Source organism: Neospora caninum, chromosome XII, assembly GCF_000208865.1.
Source record: "Neospora caninum Liverpool complete genome, chromosome XII".
Taxonomy (NCBI): Eukaryota; Apicomplexa; class Conoidasida; order Eucoccidiorida; family Sarcocystidae; genus Neospora; species Neospora caninum.
In genome coordinates, this window is record NC_018398.1 from 1,421,507 (window position 1) to 1,441,307 (window position 19,801).

At 52.2% G+C, this 19,801-nt stretch overlaps 2 protein-coding genes across 2 annotated transcripts; one reads left to right on the forward strand and one right to left on the reverse strand.

Moving 5' to 3' along the window:
- Positions 1-1,568: 1,568 nt before the first annotated feature.
- NCLIV_062040 (putative kinesin) lies at positions 1,569-7,774 on the forward strand (the record flags this gene model as incomplete). The annotated part of the gene is made up of 6 exons (XM_003885755.1): positions 1,569-2,187; positions 2,996-3,294; positions 3,949-4,185; positions 4,797-6,059; positions 6,510-6,661; positions 7,315-7,774. The coding sequence occupies 6 exons, from the start codon at positions 1,569-1,571 to the stop codon at positions 7,772-7,774; spliced, it is 3,030 nt and encodes a 1,009-aa protein (XP_003885804.1).
- A 3,112-nt stretch (positions 7,775-10,886) lies between these two features.
- NCLIV_062050 (putative UDP-N-acetylglucosamine pyrophosphorylase) lies at positions 10,887-16,126 on the reverse strand (the record flags this gene model as incomplete). The annotated part of the gene is made up of 8 exons (XM_003885756.1): positions 10,887-11,068; positions 11,473-11,552; positions 12,099-12,427; positions 12,683-12,769; positions 13,069-13,218; positions 13,768-13,870; positions 14,386-15,238; positions 16,036-16,126. 8 exons carry the CDS (start codon positions 16,124-16,126, stop codon positions 10,887-10,889), a joined length of 1,875 nt encoding a protein of 624 aa, XP_003885805.1.
- Positions 16,127-19,801: the final 3,675 nt, after the last annotated feature.

Genomic DNA, 19,801 nt, shown 5'->3' on the forward strand with positions numbered 1-19,801 from the left:
CCCCGCGAGAAAAACACTCCCTGGTGGAGAAGCTAGAAGCATTATCAGCATGCAATGGTATCTCCTCATATTCGGTGGGTCACTCTGATCTTCAAAGTGCGAGTTCGTGACTCCTGCTTTGCAGCTACAGGGAAGATCATCTGCCCTAAGATTTAGGAGAGCACCCCGTGTAGACCTCTACTTCAACTGGGTAGTTTCATGATTGTTCACTTTGGAAGGAGGGAAGATATGTTTCTTTCTATTGTTTGCAAGCATCACCTGCTCGGCGGGCTAGTTGGGTTGCCGAATGCTCGCGTTGAATATGTGAAAATAGTTCCATCGAAAAGACAGTTTGAATACAGACAAAGAACTAAGGCGGCGGATCGAGTGATGAAACAGCCCAGTTGGCAGTCTCGGATGCTCAGGAAGACGAAGGATTTCCAACCGTCTCCAGTTGTTGTTGGCGCCTTTTTATTCGCTCGTGGGGTACTCATTTGATATTGTTGTAGCAATACATGTATGCCAAGATTCCACGCAAGATTGCAGCAGCTAGGTGGAGAGGATTCGTAAAACAGTGGAAACGGTGCAGTTGGTGCCCGAGTGTTAGTGAGTACGTTTCAAACATGCGCGCGTGTCTCGCAATGAGAAACTAAAAAGCGACAAGGGAAGAAATAAGCCGGCGCCGCCGTCGAACGTATACGTGCGTTGCAGCCAGTGATTGTTAGTGCTTGATTGTGACTGACCGAAATCGCATTCATCTGCTTCTAATGGGAATTCAGAGAGATCCATTGCCTACAAATCCTTTGTGTGACTTAAGACACGCTTCGTATGTATGAAGAGAAACGAGGAAGGTGACATCAAGTAACCGACAATGCGTCTCCCCCTCAAGACTGCCACTTTCGTCGCTGTCCACCGCAGATTACCTTCCCACGAATCCGGCAGAAACGCCCTTTTGTGCCCCGAGACAGGAAAGACCCCACGGAAAGAAAAACGTGGCAGAGTGTTCTTTCCTCGGAATTGCTGATTATTTCAATTCGCATGCAGCACCCTACACATGCACTTTTAGTGTGGTAGAAAAACGACACATTTGCAGTTGCTGTACAAACGTAGCTGAGAGCAAGAAAAAAGGTTGGATGTGCTGTAAAGTGTGCTTCCACAATTGTTCGCTGGAAAAACCTTGCTTCTAAAGCGTCTGCTCTAAAGGCAACACACAGAGGCAGTTTTTGCGTTGCCTGAATTATCGCACCTTGTCCGACGCTTCGTGGTGCCTAACGGCACTCGACCACCAAAAACGATTATGTACATTCAAACAACGTCTCTCTGTTTTTCCGACGACCGCGAATTCTAGGACTTGAGAATCACAAGGCCCAAGGAAACACTCATCGGGGCAAAGAGCTCTGTTTCTTCTGTGGCAGTCCTAAGCTGCAAGGACCAAATAGGTAGTTTTCCGAGGTAGACAATTGTTCGATATATAATTCACTTCCGCACTGGACAGGTGGCGTTTGCCTCCCCAACCCTGAACCGTCTGCTCCGTTCTGTATGTGGCTTATCATCAACAGCTTGCATACTCTGTCCTTAAGTTCGCCAAAATGTCTTCGGTTAAGGTGGCCGTCCGCGTGCGGCCTTTCAATGACAGAGAGAAGACTATGAATGCTCGGTTATGCATCGAGATGAATGGAAAGAGTACAACAATCACAAATGTGGACGACGAAAAGCAGAGCCGTACATTTTCATTCGACTACTCTTACTGGTCCCACGATGGGTTCGTGAACGATGGAAGTGGCTATTCAAGACCTGTCTCATCCAAATATGCCGACCAAGAGAAAGTGTTTAACGACATTGGGAAAGATGTGCTGAATAATGCATTCGAGGGCTACAATGCATGTCTCTTTGCGTATGGACAGACGGGATCCGGGAAAAGTTACTCGATGGTAGGGTATGGCGCAAATAAGGGAATTGTTGTCCGTGCATGCGAAGAGATTTTCGAGAGAATCAAAAGCATCAAAGACCCTCTACTCCGTTCTGAAGTCACGGTGAGTATGCTAGAAATCTATAACGAAGCCGTACAGGACCTCCTTGTTAAGCCTGAGCAGCGCCCCAAGGGAGGACTGAAAATTCGCCATACGCCGCAGCTGGGAACGTTTGTTCAAGACCTAACCAAACATCCAGTCGACACGTATGCAGCAATTCAGGCAAAACTCGACGAAGGTGAGCGAGAGTAACTCAGCCACGGCGTCTACAATCTTGGGCAAGAAAGTATCTCACCACTCCCTAACACATCGTGCCACGTTTAGAGCGACACACACTGAGGATTAGCGGAAGTTCTGATTGCAAGAAAATGCCTATTGTGTGACAGTAAGGAGACGCAGGTGAACGCTGAATGGGTACAGCTCACTGAGTAGAAACCAAATGGCAACTACGAAAGCAAGCCAAAAACAGAGCCCTCTGAGGAGTTTTGATTCACGTGAACCGATCTGGACCCATTCTTCCTGAACCCAAAACCGGTGGACGCCTGAGCGACACACCGCTTCCATCCCGAAAATGCCGGACTCGCCGTAAATGACCGGACACAGATCTACACGAAAAACCGGATAGACAGAACCGTAAGGACAAATCAACGCTTAGCGTAGAAAGCATGAAATGGGAGCAAGCCGTCTCTCGGCGAGCACGCCTCCGGAAAACAAGTACACGACAGGATCTTCTTTTCAGTCGAGAGTCAACCGAGGGCGCCGTCGTCTGCTCGATTCTAGCACTTCAATGTCATGCGTAGTTTGGTTGCCAGGAAAGACGGCGGAAAAGCACAATGAATCTTCGCACATCTCGTGTGCCCCATAGACGCTGAGAGTCAAACACTCCGGAGTACATTTGTCTTAAAACGTCTGTGGTTGATACCAAGGGCTTGCATGTGTTTTCACAGTTACATGAAGATAAGAATATTATTGGCGGCGGATCTTATATATTGCTTCCTCTGCTGGATCGTTTGCTTCCTTGTTGGTACGCCTGCTGCCGACTGCAGGCACAAGCAACCGAACCGTCGGAGCGACTCTGATGAACGCCACGTCGTCTCGAGCACACACAGTTCTCCAAATTGTCTACAACCAAGTGACACTTGACGAAAATACAAAGGAGCCCCTGAGCCAGAAGACAGCCGAGATCAGTCTGGTTGATTTAGCTGGGTCAGAGAGAGCAGGCTCGACAGGAGCGACGGGCGACCGGCTGAAGGAAGGTTGTGCGATCAACCAATCCCTTTCTGCTTTAGGAAACGTCATATCTGCACTCGCAGATAAAGCTTGCGGAAAACTGAAACCTGGACAGGTCGGCGTATATATATATATATATATATATATATATATTGTGGAAGCTCGGATGCATGCTTTCATGCTTAGTGATATATATATATATATATATATATATATACCAGGTTGTTTCTGTAGAGAATCGGGTATACATCGAAGCAACACGTATGCCTAGAAAGAGTGTGTGTAGAGCGATCTCATCCTTTATTCAAAAGAAAATCCATGTAGATATCCAAAGGAGCGCGCTCTTTACCCTGTGCGCTTTCAGACGATGTATATATGGTTTTAGGGTGGAGCCCACAAACCGATAAATATATTTGACATACCCCATGCATACGTGTTTCTGCATATGTGCATCTAGATAAACAAATGCAGTCATGCGTGTGAAAACTTAAGGTCATGTCTTTCACGCTGCGCTGGGTCTTGTTTCTTTTCCACGTTCCTTTCGACCTCGGTGTTCCTGTACTAGGCCTCGAAGCCTTCCGATTTGTATGTCACGCCAATTGACATCAACATTCGAAGTGGACTTTGAAAGCACAACCTTTCAGTGCGTTTGCCTTTCTGCCTGTCAGTCCCTTCACGACACGTTGCCTGTCTCTATGTGAGTTCATGAACACTCCCGCCTTACATCTTTTTTTTTTCTGAAAACACTCCGCTTGCTGCTCCCGCGCAGGTCATCCCCTACCGCGACTCTGCGCTGACGCGCATTCTCCAGTCGGCTCTTGGAGGGAACAGCAAAACGTGCATGATTGCCGCGCTTTCGCCGGCTTCCGTAAATTACGAAGAGACACTTTCAACTCTCCGATATGCAGACCGAGTCAAGTCGATCAAGAACGAGGCTGTTGTCAACGAGAATCCTCTCGAGAGGCTCATTCGCGAGCTGAAGGCGGAGAATGAGAGACTGAAGAAGGTACGTTACACAGAAAAGTGGAGAGTGGCGTTGACCTAGCAGAGTCGAGAAAAAACCCTGGAGCTCAAGGCGGGACCGTTGTTATATGGAAACAGGTTCTCTCCCCGTCGCTCCACGCGCGCCGTCGTGGGATGGATTTGCCGAACAGACTCCAGCAGCACACACGGCGCAACTGACCAAGCTCACGTCGTGTAGCATTTTTCATTTAACACCGGATGCGTCTAAAAATCCACATTTCTTCTCTCTCGCGGAGACTCTGTCTTGCTGTAGCAAAGAGAAGCGGTCCGTCTGTTTCCAGCAGGCCGCCGTTGTTACTGCAAGTTCTTCCTAGAACTTGAAAGAGACTGCTCGAGCCTACCCTGAGCGTTTAGGGCGTCAAGGAACACAGTCGAACCTGAACCCAGTGGAGAAAGACTGTCGGGATCACCGGTGTATGGGCCAAACGAGGAAGGACTGTGACCAGAGGCGGTGATCTCCCCCCCCCGGTCGCGAGAGGCTGCGCCCGAAGCTGATGCCGCGTTGTCTGTTCTCACGCCGAGTTCACTCGAGCACCTGGTGTCTTTGTTCCTGGTTTGCATGTTTTCCCCACGCCTCTCCGCCCCTGTGGGCAGGCAGCCGGAGGCGAGTTGGTCTTGGCGGACACTGGGAAGACGCAGGAGGAGATGGACAAGATGAAGCAACAGTACGAAGAAGAGTTGGAGGCGAACCGCCGAGCTCTGGAAGAGATGTCGAAGAGTTGGCAGCAGAAACTCGCGGAAGCGCAGGCACGCGACGCAGCGGCGGGTAAGGAGGCGCTCGACGAGAACCAGCCGTGTTTGAAGAACTTGAACGAAGACCCCTTTTTGTCGGGGAAGATCACGCTGAATCTGCCAGTGGGCAGCAGCACAGTAGGCAAGTCGAGCAGCGAGATGAAGCCAACCTTTCAAATCGGCGGCCTAGGCGTGGTTGTGAATCACGCGACGCTCACATGTGCGGCAACGGGCGCCGACGGAAGCGCCTTCGAAGTCAAGCTGAGGGCGAGTGGGAAGACGCTGATCAACGGCGAGGCTCTGGCGCCGGAGGAAGAGCGGACTTTGTCTCACAGGGACCGCATCCTCTTTGGGCACGCGAACTTGTTTATCTACATCGACCCAGCGGAGGCAGACAGGTCGATGCCGTCGTGGGAAGAAGCGATGAAGGAGGCGAACAAGCAGAGCCTTGACGAGTACGGAGACACTGTAGGCTTGGACGCCGTGGCCAGCGCGAAGTTGCGGGAGATGGAGGCGAAGATGCAGGAAGAACGCGAGAAGATGGAGAGGGAGAAACGCGAATGGGAGCGGCGCGTGAAGGACAAAGAAGCCCAGATGGTCACAGCCGAGGGCGCGGACGCCGTCGCACTGATGAAGCAGTTTGAGGAGGAGCGACGCCAACACGAACTCGAGTTGGAGAAGAAGCAGAAGGAGTTAGACGAGAAACTGAGGAAACTGAGTGAAGAGCAGGAGGAAGAGAAGAAGACCCAAGAGGCGGAACATCGCGCACGCGTCGTGCTCGAGGAGATCTTGACTCGAACAATCATGCTGATTGAAGAAGCGAATTCAATCGCCGAAGAGCTCGGGATCGGCGTCTTCTTCTCCCCGAAGTTGACCATGAAGCACGACGGCCTTGACATCTCCCGAAAGGGAACGGCGACGAACGTCATGCAGCAAACTGAAATCCAAATTCGCGTCGAGCGACTCGACACAGATGTGGTAGAAGCATGGAAACTCGACCTCTTCGAACAGAAAATATTCGACATGCGCGAAGTGTACAACCAGTACATGTCTTCTGCGCCCGGAGAGTTCAAACGCCCCGAAGGAGCCGACGATCCTTTCGCATCTGATCCTGACTCGTACCAAGTAAACCACGAGAGAAACTCCACGCTTTCACTTCTCATGGACACCTGCTCGCAACACCACGTCGACAGAGATGTGTGTCCAACTGACACATTTGCGCTTGCCAAGGTATATCGCACACACACATACGCGCCTACTTTACCTCTCCATTTATGTCGATACATATATATATATATATAGTTTTATAGCGCTCTGTATGTAGATACAGAAATGCATAAAAATGTGTAGCGAATGTTTCTTGTAGGACCGCTTTCTTGATGTGTATCTCTCGACACACGTACGGCCCGACACGCACACGCAGGTGTCTAGCAATCTCCCGAGCCTTCTGCCTCGGAATTAATCCTCACAAGAATGCAGACCGCCGAATAAGCATGCGTAGGTCCACGCCCGACTCGAAGGCTGCGCTCGGGAGACGTTTTCCGCTGTGAGTGAGGTGGGGAGTGAACTGCACAGGTTCTCGGCCAAGCGTATCTGTATCTCGATTTTCTCTTCAATTTGCTTCCCGTGGAAAACGAGGCGCTGCCGATTTTCGACTTCAAGGGCCAGAAACAAGGCACCTTGACCATCTCCATTAATTTGGAGCTGCTGGTGGACATGGAAGAAGCGTGAGTTCTGCGGAGAGCGCGCACCCTAAACCCTCGCCAGTGTTGCGATCGCGTGAAAGAGCCCCAAACACGGCTCGAACAAACACAGGAAACAAACGCAGGTGCTCGCTTCACTGTGTTGAGAACGCGTTCGTGCAAGCTCAAACGTGAACGAGCATGCAATTCACACACGATGATACATACATACATATTTACATATATACATATTTACTTATATACATATTTACATATATATATATATATATAGGACTCCATAGCTGTCTACGTACATGCATTTGTACATACAGACATCTAGACGGACGGATGAGTGTTTCCCTCGCTCTATGAAGTCCCTGCGTGCCGTTCCACGCATGGTCTTTTCGCAGGGACGCATCGTAGAGGCCCGCGGTTCAGTGTCAGGCGTGAGGACACAGACAATTTGTCGATTGAGGGGACGAATAGCTTGGAACGTTTTATCGAACAACAGGTTTCCAGTCTGCTTAGCGGCATTGAACACCACCAGAGAGAAAGCTCCGGTGCGGTATATCCCTCGACAGACAGGAGGCGACACAGCTGAGAAGCGTGGAGACCAAACTGGCGAGTGCTCAGAGGGTAGTCACAGGTTGAGGGGAGAAAAGTGACCGCAAATCGCCTTTTTGTGTGTTTTGATGCAGTTCAAAGAAAGGTCCCCAGGTTACGGACTTGGACTACTACGACACAGTGGAAGACATCAAAGGGAAGATGTTGAAGGTGACTGTGAAAGTCGACTCCGCACAAGACCTGAGGGAGAACTGTTGCAGGCGGCCGGAAGTGAACTACAAGTGGATTGACGGCGTCTCGGAAGTCCGGTGCTCCACCGACGACTTGTGCAACAAAAACCCCGCATTCAAGAGTGTGAAGGAATTCGACATGATGATCACCGACGAGGTTGTTGGATGGTTTCGGGGGGTTCTCGTGTTCGAAGTTGCCGGCATGATGGTCAGCAAGCAGCACAAGGAGCAGGCCACTCCCAGCTCGCCTTCTGCTAGCAGTGTGGCAGCCAAGTTGAGGGAGAAGGAGGTTCTCCTCGCGCAAATTGAAAAACGGCTGCACGAACAGGGAACAACGCTAGACGCCTTCTTAAGCGGAAGGTAAAACCGCTCGCGATCTCGCAACCCAGACCAAGCCAGAAAGAAACCTCCAGATGTCGCGGACAAGCGTCGCGCACTTGGTTCCTAGTCTATCTCCTCTCTGCTCGCCACTCTCTATCTCCTACGCTTGAGGCCTTCGACGCCCGTGCACTTTTTCTCTCAGATGCTACCTCGACTGCTATCGATCTATCTAGGAATTCCTCGTCGGCCATCCATCTGGCCTTGCTCTCTCCACTTGCCCTCCTAAAGAATCTCCACTATAGACACGCCTGCGCGTGTGTCTGTCGCCTCATAACAGTCCTTTTCTTTCTCTTGACAAACTCGCTTGTTTTTCCTGTCGCCGCGGCCCAAACGTCGGCCTTCTGCCTACCCTCCAGCGCTCTTCACTTCTCAAGAAATGCCTGTTCTCTGATTGCCTTTCCATGCCGTGAACCGTATCCTGTCGACTGATAGATCTCCGGTTCCCTCATTCTACCAGTGCAAGATCACTGAGAAAGGAAAGCCGGAAGGAAAAGCACCATATAAGAACCTGTCGATGCATACACAGACTTTACGTGGGTACGCGGGGACTCGTGGGGGAGAGTTCTTCGAGAACCGGGACGCCGCACTTTTCAGAAACGGACAGAATAGCTCTAGGTGCATGTACCATGCTCGGCGGAATCTGGATCAACACACGAATTACTTCTACACATACAAATAAAGATAACATATATATATATATATATGAAAGTATGATTATGGTGCAGTTAAGTAATACCTTAGAGGACTGATAAATCAAGGGAGTGATGTCGATCGATGCTGCGAATTTGGGAACCACCTGTTTGCGGTTCTATTCACTTGTTGCAAGACGGCATTCGTCTTTACCCAAAGGAAGTTAGTCGCACGACCCTGAATCATGGTTTCTGCAAACGTGACTTGGAAGTTCTTCCGACGCCTCGACGCAGCTCCATAGAGACGCTTCGCGCGAAGTAAGAGCGACTGATGAGACCACATAAATGAGATAAGTGGCCCAGCAGAAAGAAGCGCAGGGGACTGGAGGGGCAAGGAAACCAACTCTGCCTCGTCACATGTAATTATATATATACACACACACAACTCTCCTTTCAGATAATATATATATATATATATACGGACAATACAATATGAGTAGATATATACATGCAAGCAGATGCATGCAAAAGCCTTTACAAGTATTGATACTCTCCTCAGAAGGTCTCGGGTGAATCGCCAGGCGCCGAGTTGATACGTAGACACGGTTGTTGCTGTTGTGAGAAGGATCGATCCCTCGCGGGCGTCGCGCGTGAACATTTTATTCAAAAGCATAGATGTGTAGTTATGGAGGACCATACCGTTATATTCGATGATCTTATGTGTTCACATTGGTATAACTCAAATCGAATAGAGACACGTTAGTGGTGTGTTTATATTTCACTATTTGTTGACTAGGCGAGGTGTCCGAACACGCAGCAGTGAACGAAACGGGGAGGGACTTGCGCGTTTCCCTTCGAGTGAAAATCCGTTTTTGGACGCGGTTCGTCTGCGTGCGTTCGAGCGGTCGAATTGCACCGGACAACAGATCTCCACACAATGCAGCACAAAGAACAGATTCAAGGACTTCATCTGCACTTGATAGCAAAATGCACAACAGGAGATGGGCCCGAAAGGAACGGGAACGCCACCGTGTGTGACACGAGCGGAAGAGAAAAGCACGCGAGACGACGGCAGCCATCCAAATCTCCCTTTCCGCCTCACTCGACTTCTGGACTCTGCTGCGTTTTCGAGACACACAGTATAGACCGGGCCTACCAAATATGGACTCTGCCGCGTTTTCGAGACACAGAGTACAGACCGGGCCTACCAAATACACGCAAGCACTGATGTGCATGCGTAGCGTTCAAGAAAACACGGCACTCTTGGCTAGCTGCGTTTGCGCCTAAAACATTCCCGGTTCGTCTCACAAACCTCTTCTCTCCCTGCTGTCGCTGCGCTCTGCCTCAAAAGGCTCGCACTCCATGCACTCAAATTCCTCTTTCCCCACCTGCCGCCTCTTTCCCCCGGATCCGATCTGCTTCAGTGTCTCGACGCCTTTGCTTCTTCCGCGTGCCCCTTTGACCGTTTCATACTCCGCTTTTCCCGTGCTTTTCTGCGCTGGCTCATGTCTCGCCAACATGACAGCGGCCGCCCTCGAAAACACAGCGCCCTGCGTGTTGTCTGTTTCCCTCTCCTACGCTCCTTTCTCTTCCTCGAGAGCCGTCGGGCAACGCGACGACGCTGCTCCAGCCTCCACCCTTGCGCCACGTACCCCACCTTGCCAATGAGCAGAGAGAAAACCACTCGACGCAGCGATGTAGACGCCGCCTCGCCACCGATCACTGCCGCATCTCCAGAGAATTGCAGCTGCCGTCTCTATTTCTCTTTATTTACAAATGCATAGCACCTACACACATTCTCCACTCGTGCCCTCGAGGGTTCTCGATGCCCACTGCCTCGATTCCATTTCCTAGCGGCACTCGTGAACCCCGTTTGTCCAGCCAGTTGAAAACCAACATGTGTATGGTCTCCAAGTGCCAGGATCCATGTGATCTTGACCACGGATTCTCGGTGAAACGCACCCCCCCGACCTTGCTCACTCTGAGCTAGCTTCCCTCTCGCACGCTTCAAATCCTATCTTTTGAATCTGCCGCGTCACGCGCCTCCCTTACGCGCCTCGCCCGTCTACGCAGCAGAAAACCTCGAGAAGAGACACTCGCCCTCTCGTCTCCTGCGTCCTTTGACAAGACCTCGATCACCCACTCTACTGCGCTACGCCCTCCGGCTCCTGTTCTGTCCTCTTCTCTGTTCTTTCCCTCTGCGTGGGCGTCTGCGTCTCTCTGAGGATGAATGCGCCCACGCAGATAGGCTTGGAAACTTGGACGGGCATCTGCGAGGTGCCCGTCCAAGTTCCTAGCGTGGTGTGCAGGCAGGATGCCGGAACGATGCAAAGCCCAGCCGATACCCGGCCCGAAGACTACCCCCGTTGTGCCTCTCCGGATCACCCATCGCATTTGTTCCCTTCAAAGGTACAGCTTTTGCTGTCGATCTCCCGGCTTTCTCCTCTCCCGGAGGAGACGCGCGACCTAGCCTTCGTTGATGGTTTTCGTAGTGCCGACCTCCGTGTTCTCTGCAGTGTACGTCCCTTTGTGGTCAAAGGTGTATCCCCGCATCGCCGTCGCCGGAGGAGCGTCTTGGGTCTGTTGCAGAATCCTCAGAGGCCATCCTTCGTTCTTCACAACCAGCTTGTTCACCACAAGTTTTGCTCCTAGAAACCGAAATCCAACCACCAGACGCTCAATCAGTGCAGACACACGCATCGATTGAGAAAACTGCGAATGTAGATGCATGAAAACCCACAAGCACCGACACACACGTCAGTTGATATAGGTATGAACCTATGTGTCTGTGTCTTTCCTTTCCCTACATCCACGCGCTGACTCCTCGTCCGACAGGGAAAAGCGCGACACCCCCGTGCAGCTAAAACGTCTGTACACCTGAGTAACTGTTCATACATGGATTTCTGGACATTCAAGCGTCTCTCTGTACACTTGCCACACGTATCCCTGCCACTCCTACACATGCGCAGTATGCCGGTATCGCTGTTCAAGCGTCTCCTAGACATTCCGCAAAGTCGCCAGCAGAGGTCATCTTTTTCCACCTGTGGTTTACCTGGTGCCGCGCGCAGAACTGCTGCTCCGTCTAATTCGAGGTGTTTGATGAAAACATCCCCCTCGACAATCAGCGTGGACCTGGCGAGAAATGACAAGAAATCCGAAAAAAAGGCGGTGTCTCTTCTTCCTCGGTGTCTCCGCTCGTTTCGACTAGAAGGCGTTTCTTCCCCTGTTCCCCTGTACGTCTCGCCTCGACACCTCGCCTCTCCTCACGTTCGAAAGCGCCCAAAGACCGAGCAGCCTTTTTCCCTCGCCTGAAATCCCCGCTGCAGGGCTTTGTTCGGGCGGCGACGTGTGTCCCGTCTCTTCTCCCGTTCAAGGTTCTACGCTGCTTCTTCGCTCCTTGCGAGAGACCCTCGCATTGAAAACCGTTCAAGACTTGCTGGCGCACCTCCCCGCCTCAGCTCTCCAAAAGGAAAAGTGGATTTTTTCTTCTTCACGTCTGCTTCGCCTTTGCAACTGTACCTGCGCAGTCCCTCGGACGCGGCCGAGCGAGGCGCTCGGCAGTTTCCTCAGCTTCGTTTGCTTCCTTGGCCCTCCCTTCCCTCCTTCCCTTTCTGCTGTTCCCTTTTTCTCCTTTCCTCCTTTTCATCGTTTTTCTTCCCGCTGCTTCTGCCGCCTTACGTCGAAGAGAGTTTGAGAGTCGCGGCGCCCTGCAGCCTGCGGCGCATGCAGGCCTCCGAAAGGCCCCATGAGGGGGCGAGAACGACTCTGGGGCCCATCGGGTAAGTCACCTCACGAGCGCAAACCGCTTCTGCCTCCTCCACCTCGACTTTAGCGCCAGCGCTCTCCGCAGCGAGGGCGAGCAAACGCGCGTTGCTCCAGTACAAGTCAGCCTCGCCGGACAACGCACACTCCGGCGGAATGCCCGCCGCAATCTTCTGCTTCGCGTCGGCGGCGTTGTTCTTCACAGAGCTGTAGCAAAACCAGCGATCCAGCTCTGTGAAACCGACCTGGAGAGAGCAGAGCGCCGGAGAGGTGAGGACACGGAGACACATGTCGCTGACTCAGATTCCGACCCTCCTCCCTACCGTGATGTCTCATCCTTCAACGCGGACATACGCACATATATATTTATATATATTTCTATATATATATATATATTTATATGTATGCACAGATGTGTTTTTGCTGATCCATATCTAGCTTAGACACCTGTACATTCATGGATGCCGAGAAAACGTAAAATCTCCCAGTTAGGGACTTACCGGGTCAGTGGGTGAAAAGAGTCGCGGAAAGTCTTGCATCATACACTCCAGCCGGGTGGGTGATTTGAAGCTCGTCTTCGTGCTGTCCTGAAATCAACACCCGAAACGACCAGACACGGGGGGTTTTCAGCGAACATGCACATTCCCGCAAAGGGTCCATCATCATGTACACGAGCAGATTGCAAAACGACAACGCATGCACAAAGACGCGTTCGCAAAAACACACAAATCGACGCTCGCGCATATATACATGGGAATATACGCCTAATTCTACACATGGGCCGGAGGACGTGTGCGAACAGCTCTTCACCTAAAACTCCACCCATCTCTATCTGTCTCTTGGATGTTCGCCGGTTCGACGTGGAGACGTTTGTGTATTGCCTCACCTTATACTTGGGATTGACGAATTCCGGAACAGTGCCCCCCGTGCGTTGAAGCGCAGAGCAGTAAGGCTCAATGCTGAACACGAGGGCATTTGTGTTTCCGGGAAAACAGCTGAAGCCGTCGCTCGTCGGGTCGTCGCCCCTGCCTTCGGCCTGCAGAGGGGGACATAAACGGGCGGGAACGTGGAGCCGCGAAGAGCCCAGAGGGCCGGCGGAGAAGACAACAAAGGAGACAACAGGGCGAGACAGCGCCGGAACACGCGAGAAAGGGGAGAAGACGCAGGAAAGGGACGGCAGACTGCGCACCAACGGGTGAGAGCCAGGGAGACACGGGGGACACCTCTGGAGACGCCGCGGGGCAAAGGAAGCGAGACAAGGCCGGCCGAGAAAGCAACGGACAGCGAACAGTGAAGGCGCTGTTAGAGGGGGGAGAGACCACAGGAGAGGCGCGAGAGACGAACGCCTGCGACTCACGAAGATGACGCATGCTCTCCTCTTCCAGAAGCGAAGCGTACAACATGCGTTTCGTGCTTCACTCGCACTTGGCAAGCACAATCTCCAAAGGCAGGCGACCGAAAGCGGTCCAGAACGAGGGGTGACAAAAAGGTGGACGAACACCACCTCCAGCAGGACTCTCTTTCTGTATGCCTGTACGTCGCGGCACAGCACCCGGCACGTTTCTTTTTCTCGCTTCACGCTTACCTTGAGAAGCGGGCCTAGGACGTTGTATTCGACGTTGATCGTAATGGAAGATCCATCTGCTTTCTGGAGTTTACAGATAGCCCCCATGGCCTCCGAAGGCTTCCTAAAAGAGGGGAAGCGAACATGCAGACAGGAAACACACCGATAAAGCGCCTACACGTACACGCGACGAGAGGACGCGCCGATAGGGGTCGGACCGCCTCGAGAGACCGTCGCACGACTGCATCGACAGGAGAAAACGCAGAGACGAGGAAGCAAAAATCCCAGAGAGCGTCGCGCAGTCCCCCCACATGTTGCCGTCTTCCCAAGGAACGCGGCAGCCTCGCAGTGAAAAGGTATCGCCAAAAGCTCCGGATTGTGTTCAGACGAGAAATCATCAGCCGCCCTGCGCCGCCGGCTCTCCTTCAGATAAAGACACACGCCGTTTTCACCGGCCTCGCCTCTCCAGTATTTTCGACCTCACAGAGTTCCTGTGCCGCTCGTCCCTCTTTTTGTTTTCTGTCCTTCTCCGTTTCTGGTCCCGCGATTTCCTCCTCCCTTCCGTTCTTATGGCCTCGAGTTTTCCTCTCGGATGTCTGTTGGGCTCCGGCTTTTCAGTTCCGCATCACGGCTTCTCACCGGGGCACAGTGATTGTGTTCATCGCGAAAGAATGTTGCTTCGATACGCCAAGCGTCGCCGGGAGAGCTCTGAAGATGAGAGCATTGGTGTCCTGAAAAAAGACGATCCACTTCTTCCCTTCGCGTTTCCAGCGCTCGACGAGGCCGTGCTGGTGCAGCAGTGTATGTACATCTCCGTGGCCGTGCGGCTTCATGAGGACTTCGAACGGGTCCGCTGCACTCGTCGCAATTCGCGCCTCGTTGTCCCGCAAAGCAGGCACTTTCCCCTGCTTCATGAACGTCACCTGTTCGCGCTGAAGGCCGAAGAAGGCGTGCTGCTCGAACAAAGCAACGGTCCGGTCGTGCGTGTCCTCCGACGTCATGATCGCGAGAGGCACCGCTGACGCACCCCCGGAAGGCGAGCATCCAGAGAACAGACGGCGCGTCTTGCCGCTGCTCTGCTGGCCCTCGAGCGACTCCCTCGCCCCTTCCGTCTCTTTGCGCTCTTCCCACTGCGTCTGTATCGCCAGCAGATACTCGCAGTACAGCTGCGCAAAGGTCTTCGCAGTCGTCGTCTCGCAAGGCAACCCGATCTTGATGCCGTTGTAACCGAGCCTCTCCCCCAAGCCCCCGGCGACGAGAACAAATGCGCACTGGTGGAGCTCCTCAGAGCCGAGGGCCTCTAAGCGATCAAACAGCGGCGACGGCACCTCCACCCGCTCGCCCGCGGGCTTATATGCGGTACACCCCTCAAACGGATTCGCGCCTGCCTGAGACGCCGCCAACAACGTGCGAGCGCGCGAAATGTACGCGCACAACCCGCCTGGGTACGAGCTGTCGGCCTGCTCGAGCTGCATGAACAAGCGACGCAAATCTGCAGCGCACGGAGAGGGAGGAGAAAGAAACGGGGAAACCAATGGGGAAGAAACGAGAGGGGACCGGGAACCGGGTGACACGGGGGGCACCGCGGAGCGAAACTCCGCACAGTGCGGGGCACAGGGATGTGCACGAAGACCGTCGAAACCGCGGGCCGAAATCAGAGAAATCCGGAGAGGAAATGATACCCTGACGGTGTCTAGACACTGCATTACATCCCTAATCAACACAGGATCCCCTCATGTCGTTGCTTCCACCCCTCTCGCGGGTCTCCGGCGTCCACATACACCTGCGTAGATGCGCATCTCTGAGCGTAAGTCTATACGCACGTGCATCCTTATCTTTCGACCTACAAGATATACCACAACACCTCGAATGGACATGTATGTGTGTAGGTATCCACTGCACACGTTGCGCTAGATGGTGCCACAGCGGCTTTGCCTCTTCTCCCTGATGCACGCACATGTAGACGTCCAAATATATATATATATATATGTATATATATATGTATATATATATATATATATGTATATATATATATATATGTATATATATATATGTATATATATATGTATATATATATATATATATATATTTGGACTTGAAGCTCGACCAACACCTTCAAATATATATTTATATGTGTCCGACCGTGTGAGCCGACCTGTACTCGGTCTCCTACTGTGTCGGGCTCTGACTTGTTAGGCGGAGAGAGGCAAAGAGCAGCTGAGACGAACGAAGACGAGGTGGGAGGAGATGCGCAGCGGCAAGATGGAGAGAACACTTCGGGAAGCGTACCTTGAGGCCGGGCGTCTGGTGGCAAGAGGTGCGCCTGTCCCATCTCCTCAAGCCTTCTCTGCCACTCTTCATCTTTGCAGGCTGTTGCCATTGTGCCTAATTCTCGATTGGTTGCTTCCTCTCCGGAAGGTGTCGCTGAGAACACCAGCAAACTTGCCCCTGAAGCAGGCACTATATCGACAGAGTCTCCTGCGTCCAAGCACACGGCAACTGAGCCGGGTTTCTCCGCCAGAGTGACGACGGGCTCTCTCAGGAGCGGCGCGTGAAAAGGCGAGGGAATCGCTGCGAAGAAAGGCACGCAAAGCCCAGACGGTGGCTCAGACCCGGAGACAAGGATTCAGGGCGGGAAGAAAAACGTATAAAACGCGTACGGAAATAATGGTGGCCTCGCCACACATCCCTAAGACACTACCAGTAAGCGTACACGTGCCACATCATTTGTCGGGAAAAATATTTTGTCCTCCGGTGCACGCGGGAGACAAAGGGCGACCGAGCGTGCTGAGACTGTTCGCCCCGGTTTCCAGTAATAACGAGCGGCAGGGGTGAGCCGGCGAAAGTGAACGGCACGCGAAGAACAGTGTAGGGACGTTTTTGTACCTTGGGCTACTGTCATGAAAAGGACCAGAGGCACGAATATTGGTTTGGACGTTGCAGCTGCCTCACCGCTCGCTCTCTGCTATGTACGACTGCCGCATGAACAGTTTTGAGGTCTTGTCGAAAAGGGGACTTCCGTGTGTGCGAAAAGACTTGACGCGCCGACCGTCTGATGACCTCGATGAACTGATGGCCAGGATCTCAGATTTCCGCGAGCAAACGCCTCCCCTTCGCAAAAGGAAACCGGAAAAACCAAGTTCACGGTAGTGAAATTAAAATAGGAGACCGAAAATTCAAGTGGCGGTAACAGGCGCGCGGAGCCGTCGTCCTACGACTACGATGGCTCGAAAAGAAGCACGACGGGAAAATGGTAATAAAAGGGCCGATTTATCTTGGTCCCGATCACCAGGTGCGTATCTTAACACGCCATTCGAGTTTGCAACGAGAGAAGGGGCAAGACATACGATTAGGTGTGTACTGTTACGTGAGCACGCATCTATCATGAGGGGGACGCGTTGCTGCCCTGTCACACAATGAGCATTTCCTTGACAGAGACAACGGAAGCGTAACAGATCGAGCCAATGTCCCAGCTCTTTTTCCGGAACTACAGCAAAAAAGCGCGACCAACTATGCCCGGGAAAACGGAACGTTCCACTAAAATTTCGCCGCGTGGAAGGCCTTCTGTACTTCTCGTCCGCACTGGTGTATGCACACCAGAGAACTTCACAGTGCAACCTTTGCAGGCGAAAAGTAGGGGGGCGGGCCCCGGTTTACCGCGAGAAACTAAATATTTTACCAAAAAAGGAAAACCTGGGAGGTTCGTCAGTCTCCGCGCCGAGATGCATTACCTAGGTGCGTGGTCAAGACTGAAAGAGTACAAAAAGAAATTAAACCTAAGCTGCTTTAGCATCGGCGCGACACACAGCTACCAACTGAATCTACCTGGCCCTATTTTTTGGCCTATAATTTGCAGCGGAAGGGAAAGGCCTCTGCTTTTTTGCCGTAATCATGTGCACCTGTTCTGCGACTGCGGCTAGGCCCTAAGGGACGCCTACGGGCCGCATTTTTTGGCTGCACTCTTGGCTTTCTAGTGTGCATTTTATGCGGGGTCACCGGCGCCTCGCCGGATCCGCCCCGGAGTCCCGCAACAAAAAAAGCGAGAGTTTGATGCCTTTCCAAATCAGTTTAACTCCAAGGTGGAGCGGATCTCAACCCCTTGGACTCCCTGAAGTCCGCCGTCGCCGTAAACGGTGAAGATGTGCGTCTCCAGATTTCCCCGCGTTCTACCCGTACACACGGTTCGGTTTCGTACTCGGTCAATAGCGCGAGCTATCTTGAACGGATGTGTACCCCGCCGAAAATGGGGTGTACAGTTCAGGAGGAGAGTCTTTCTAGAGGGAGAAACATTTGTGGATGGTGTGGCGGCGAGAGTGGTAGCCGTGATCGTGCCTATCCTGATTAAGAAAAAAATATTGTACCGTTCACGCAAATGAGGTTGTTGGGCACAACGTTGTAAAAGAGTTTGGTTGGTACCAAAAACACTCTAGCATGTAGTTAACATTCCATGCAGTGCTTATGTCGTGCGACCAGTTTTCCACATCATTATCCAATAGAGCTGGGGTTAATATGCCGAGGAAAACGGGACGAAAGAACCTGTTCCGCTGACCACGCCGCCGTCATTTCACCTCACGCGTGAAGGAAACGCTATCCTTTGTCTCTTTAACATCGCGCTCACTCAAGACCCGCACTTCATTTCCCCTTTTTCTACTGGTAGTCTGAGGTGACAATGCCTGACGACGGAAATCACGTGGGAGCGGCTGTTCTTTCCCGGTCGACCTACCTCACGATAACAGAGTACGATCATGTGGCATGAATCAAACACTCAGAAACAACGCGCTTATGTATAATTATGCATGAAGAAGCATACCTATGCGCTCAGATGAACGCACGCATGTATTTACGCAACAGCATACACACACTCTTTATGCTTTCTCGCCTTCTTTGCAAGGCGATATCCGTTTGGCCAGAACGTTTGCTAGCACTGATTCGGCTTTCCTGTGAATAGGATGCCCCTGAATGGTGCTCAGAGAATCACGAATTCAACGGTAAGCATACCACAATGTCCCCGTATACACAACTGGACTGTCCTTAACTCGCATTACGTCTGAACGGACATATATATATATATATATTATGTACCTGCATTTGTGTGTCCACATGCATCTTCTGCCGTAGGCACCTTCGTCTCGAGTTTGTTCGAACCCATCGCCCCCTGTCTTTCTTTTCGTCTATCTTTTCCTTTGTGCCTCTGTCATCTTCTCGTGCTGGCTGTCTGTTTCCTTATTCCTCGCTCTCAAAGCACCAGTCACACCCAACGTCGAGACACCTCTTTCACTCTGGCTCTTTCGTATGCCTCTGTCTTGCGCCTTGTCACCCGCGTTTTCCTGCTCTCTGTCGCTCCCGGAAGATTTGCGGTGTACAACGACGGCCAAATTACAAAGGGCAGCAGGAAGTGCGGAAGGGAACGAATGCATTTTGGCGACGGGTCGGCTGAGAACCCCAACCCGCGCCTTCCCCGCTGGGGAAGTAGCGACTCCTGGAGGAGGCAGCGAGACGGGCGTTAGTGGAATTCTAACTTTTTCTGCTTCTGGAAAGGGAGAGGCTCCAGGAGAAGGAAGGGACGAAGGGGGAGATAGAGACGAAGAATGAGAAAGGAAGTCTGGTAGTTCGTCTTTGCGAATTGAAACCGAACTCGAAACACTCTGAGACGTCATGCCAGAGCTGAGAGCGGAGGAAAGTCCAGAGGGAGGTCGAGAACTCAAACGCACGCCTAAACAGGAAAAACAGGCAAAACCGAAAACATCCCGGGGGGCGCAAGCAGGAATGGGAAGAAGACCAGAAAGGCCTCTCTGTGCGGGTGTTTGCGGTTGCCACGTTTTTGTTTGAGAAAATTCTCGGAGAGCGCAGGAAAGCACACTGAATCCCTCGCTGTCGTTGCGCTCGACTCACGACTGGTCTGGGCCTGCAACTCTATTCCCCACTCGCCTCTCTCTCCCTTGTTTGTTTCGAGTTCATCCCCCTTTCGTTTCCTCGATGACTCTCTCCTCACGCTTTGCATGTCGTTTGCTCCTTCCTGCGTCTTCATCCTCTAAATCCGTCTTCTATTTCGGCC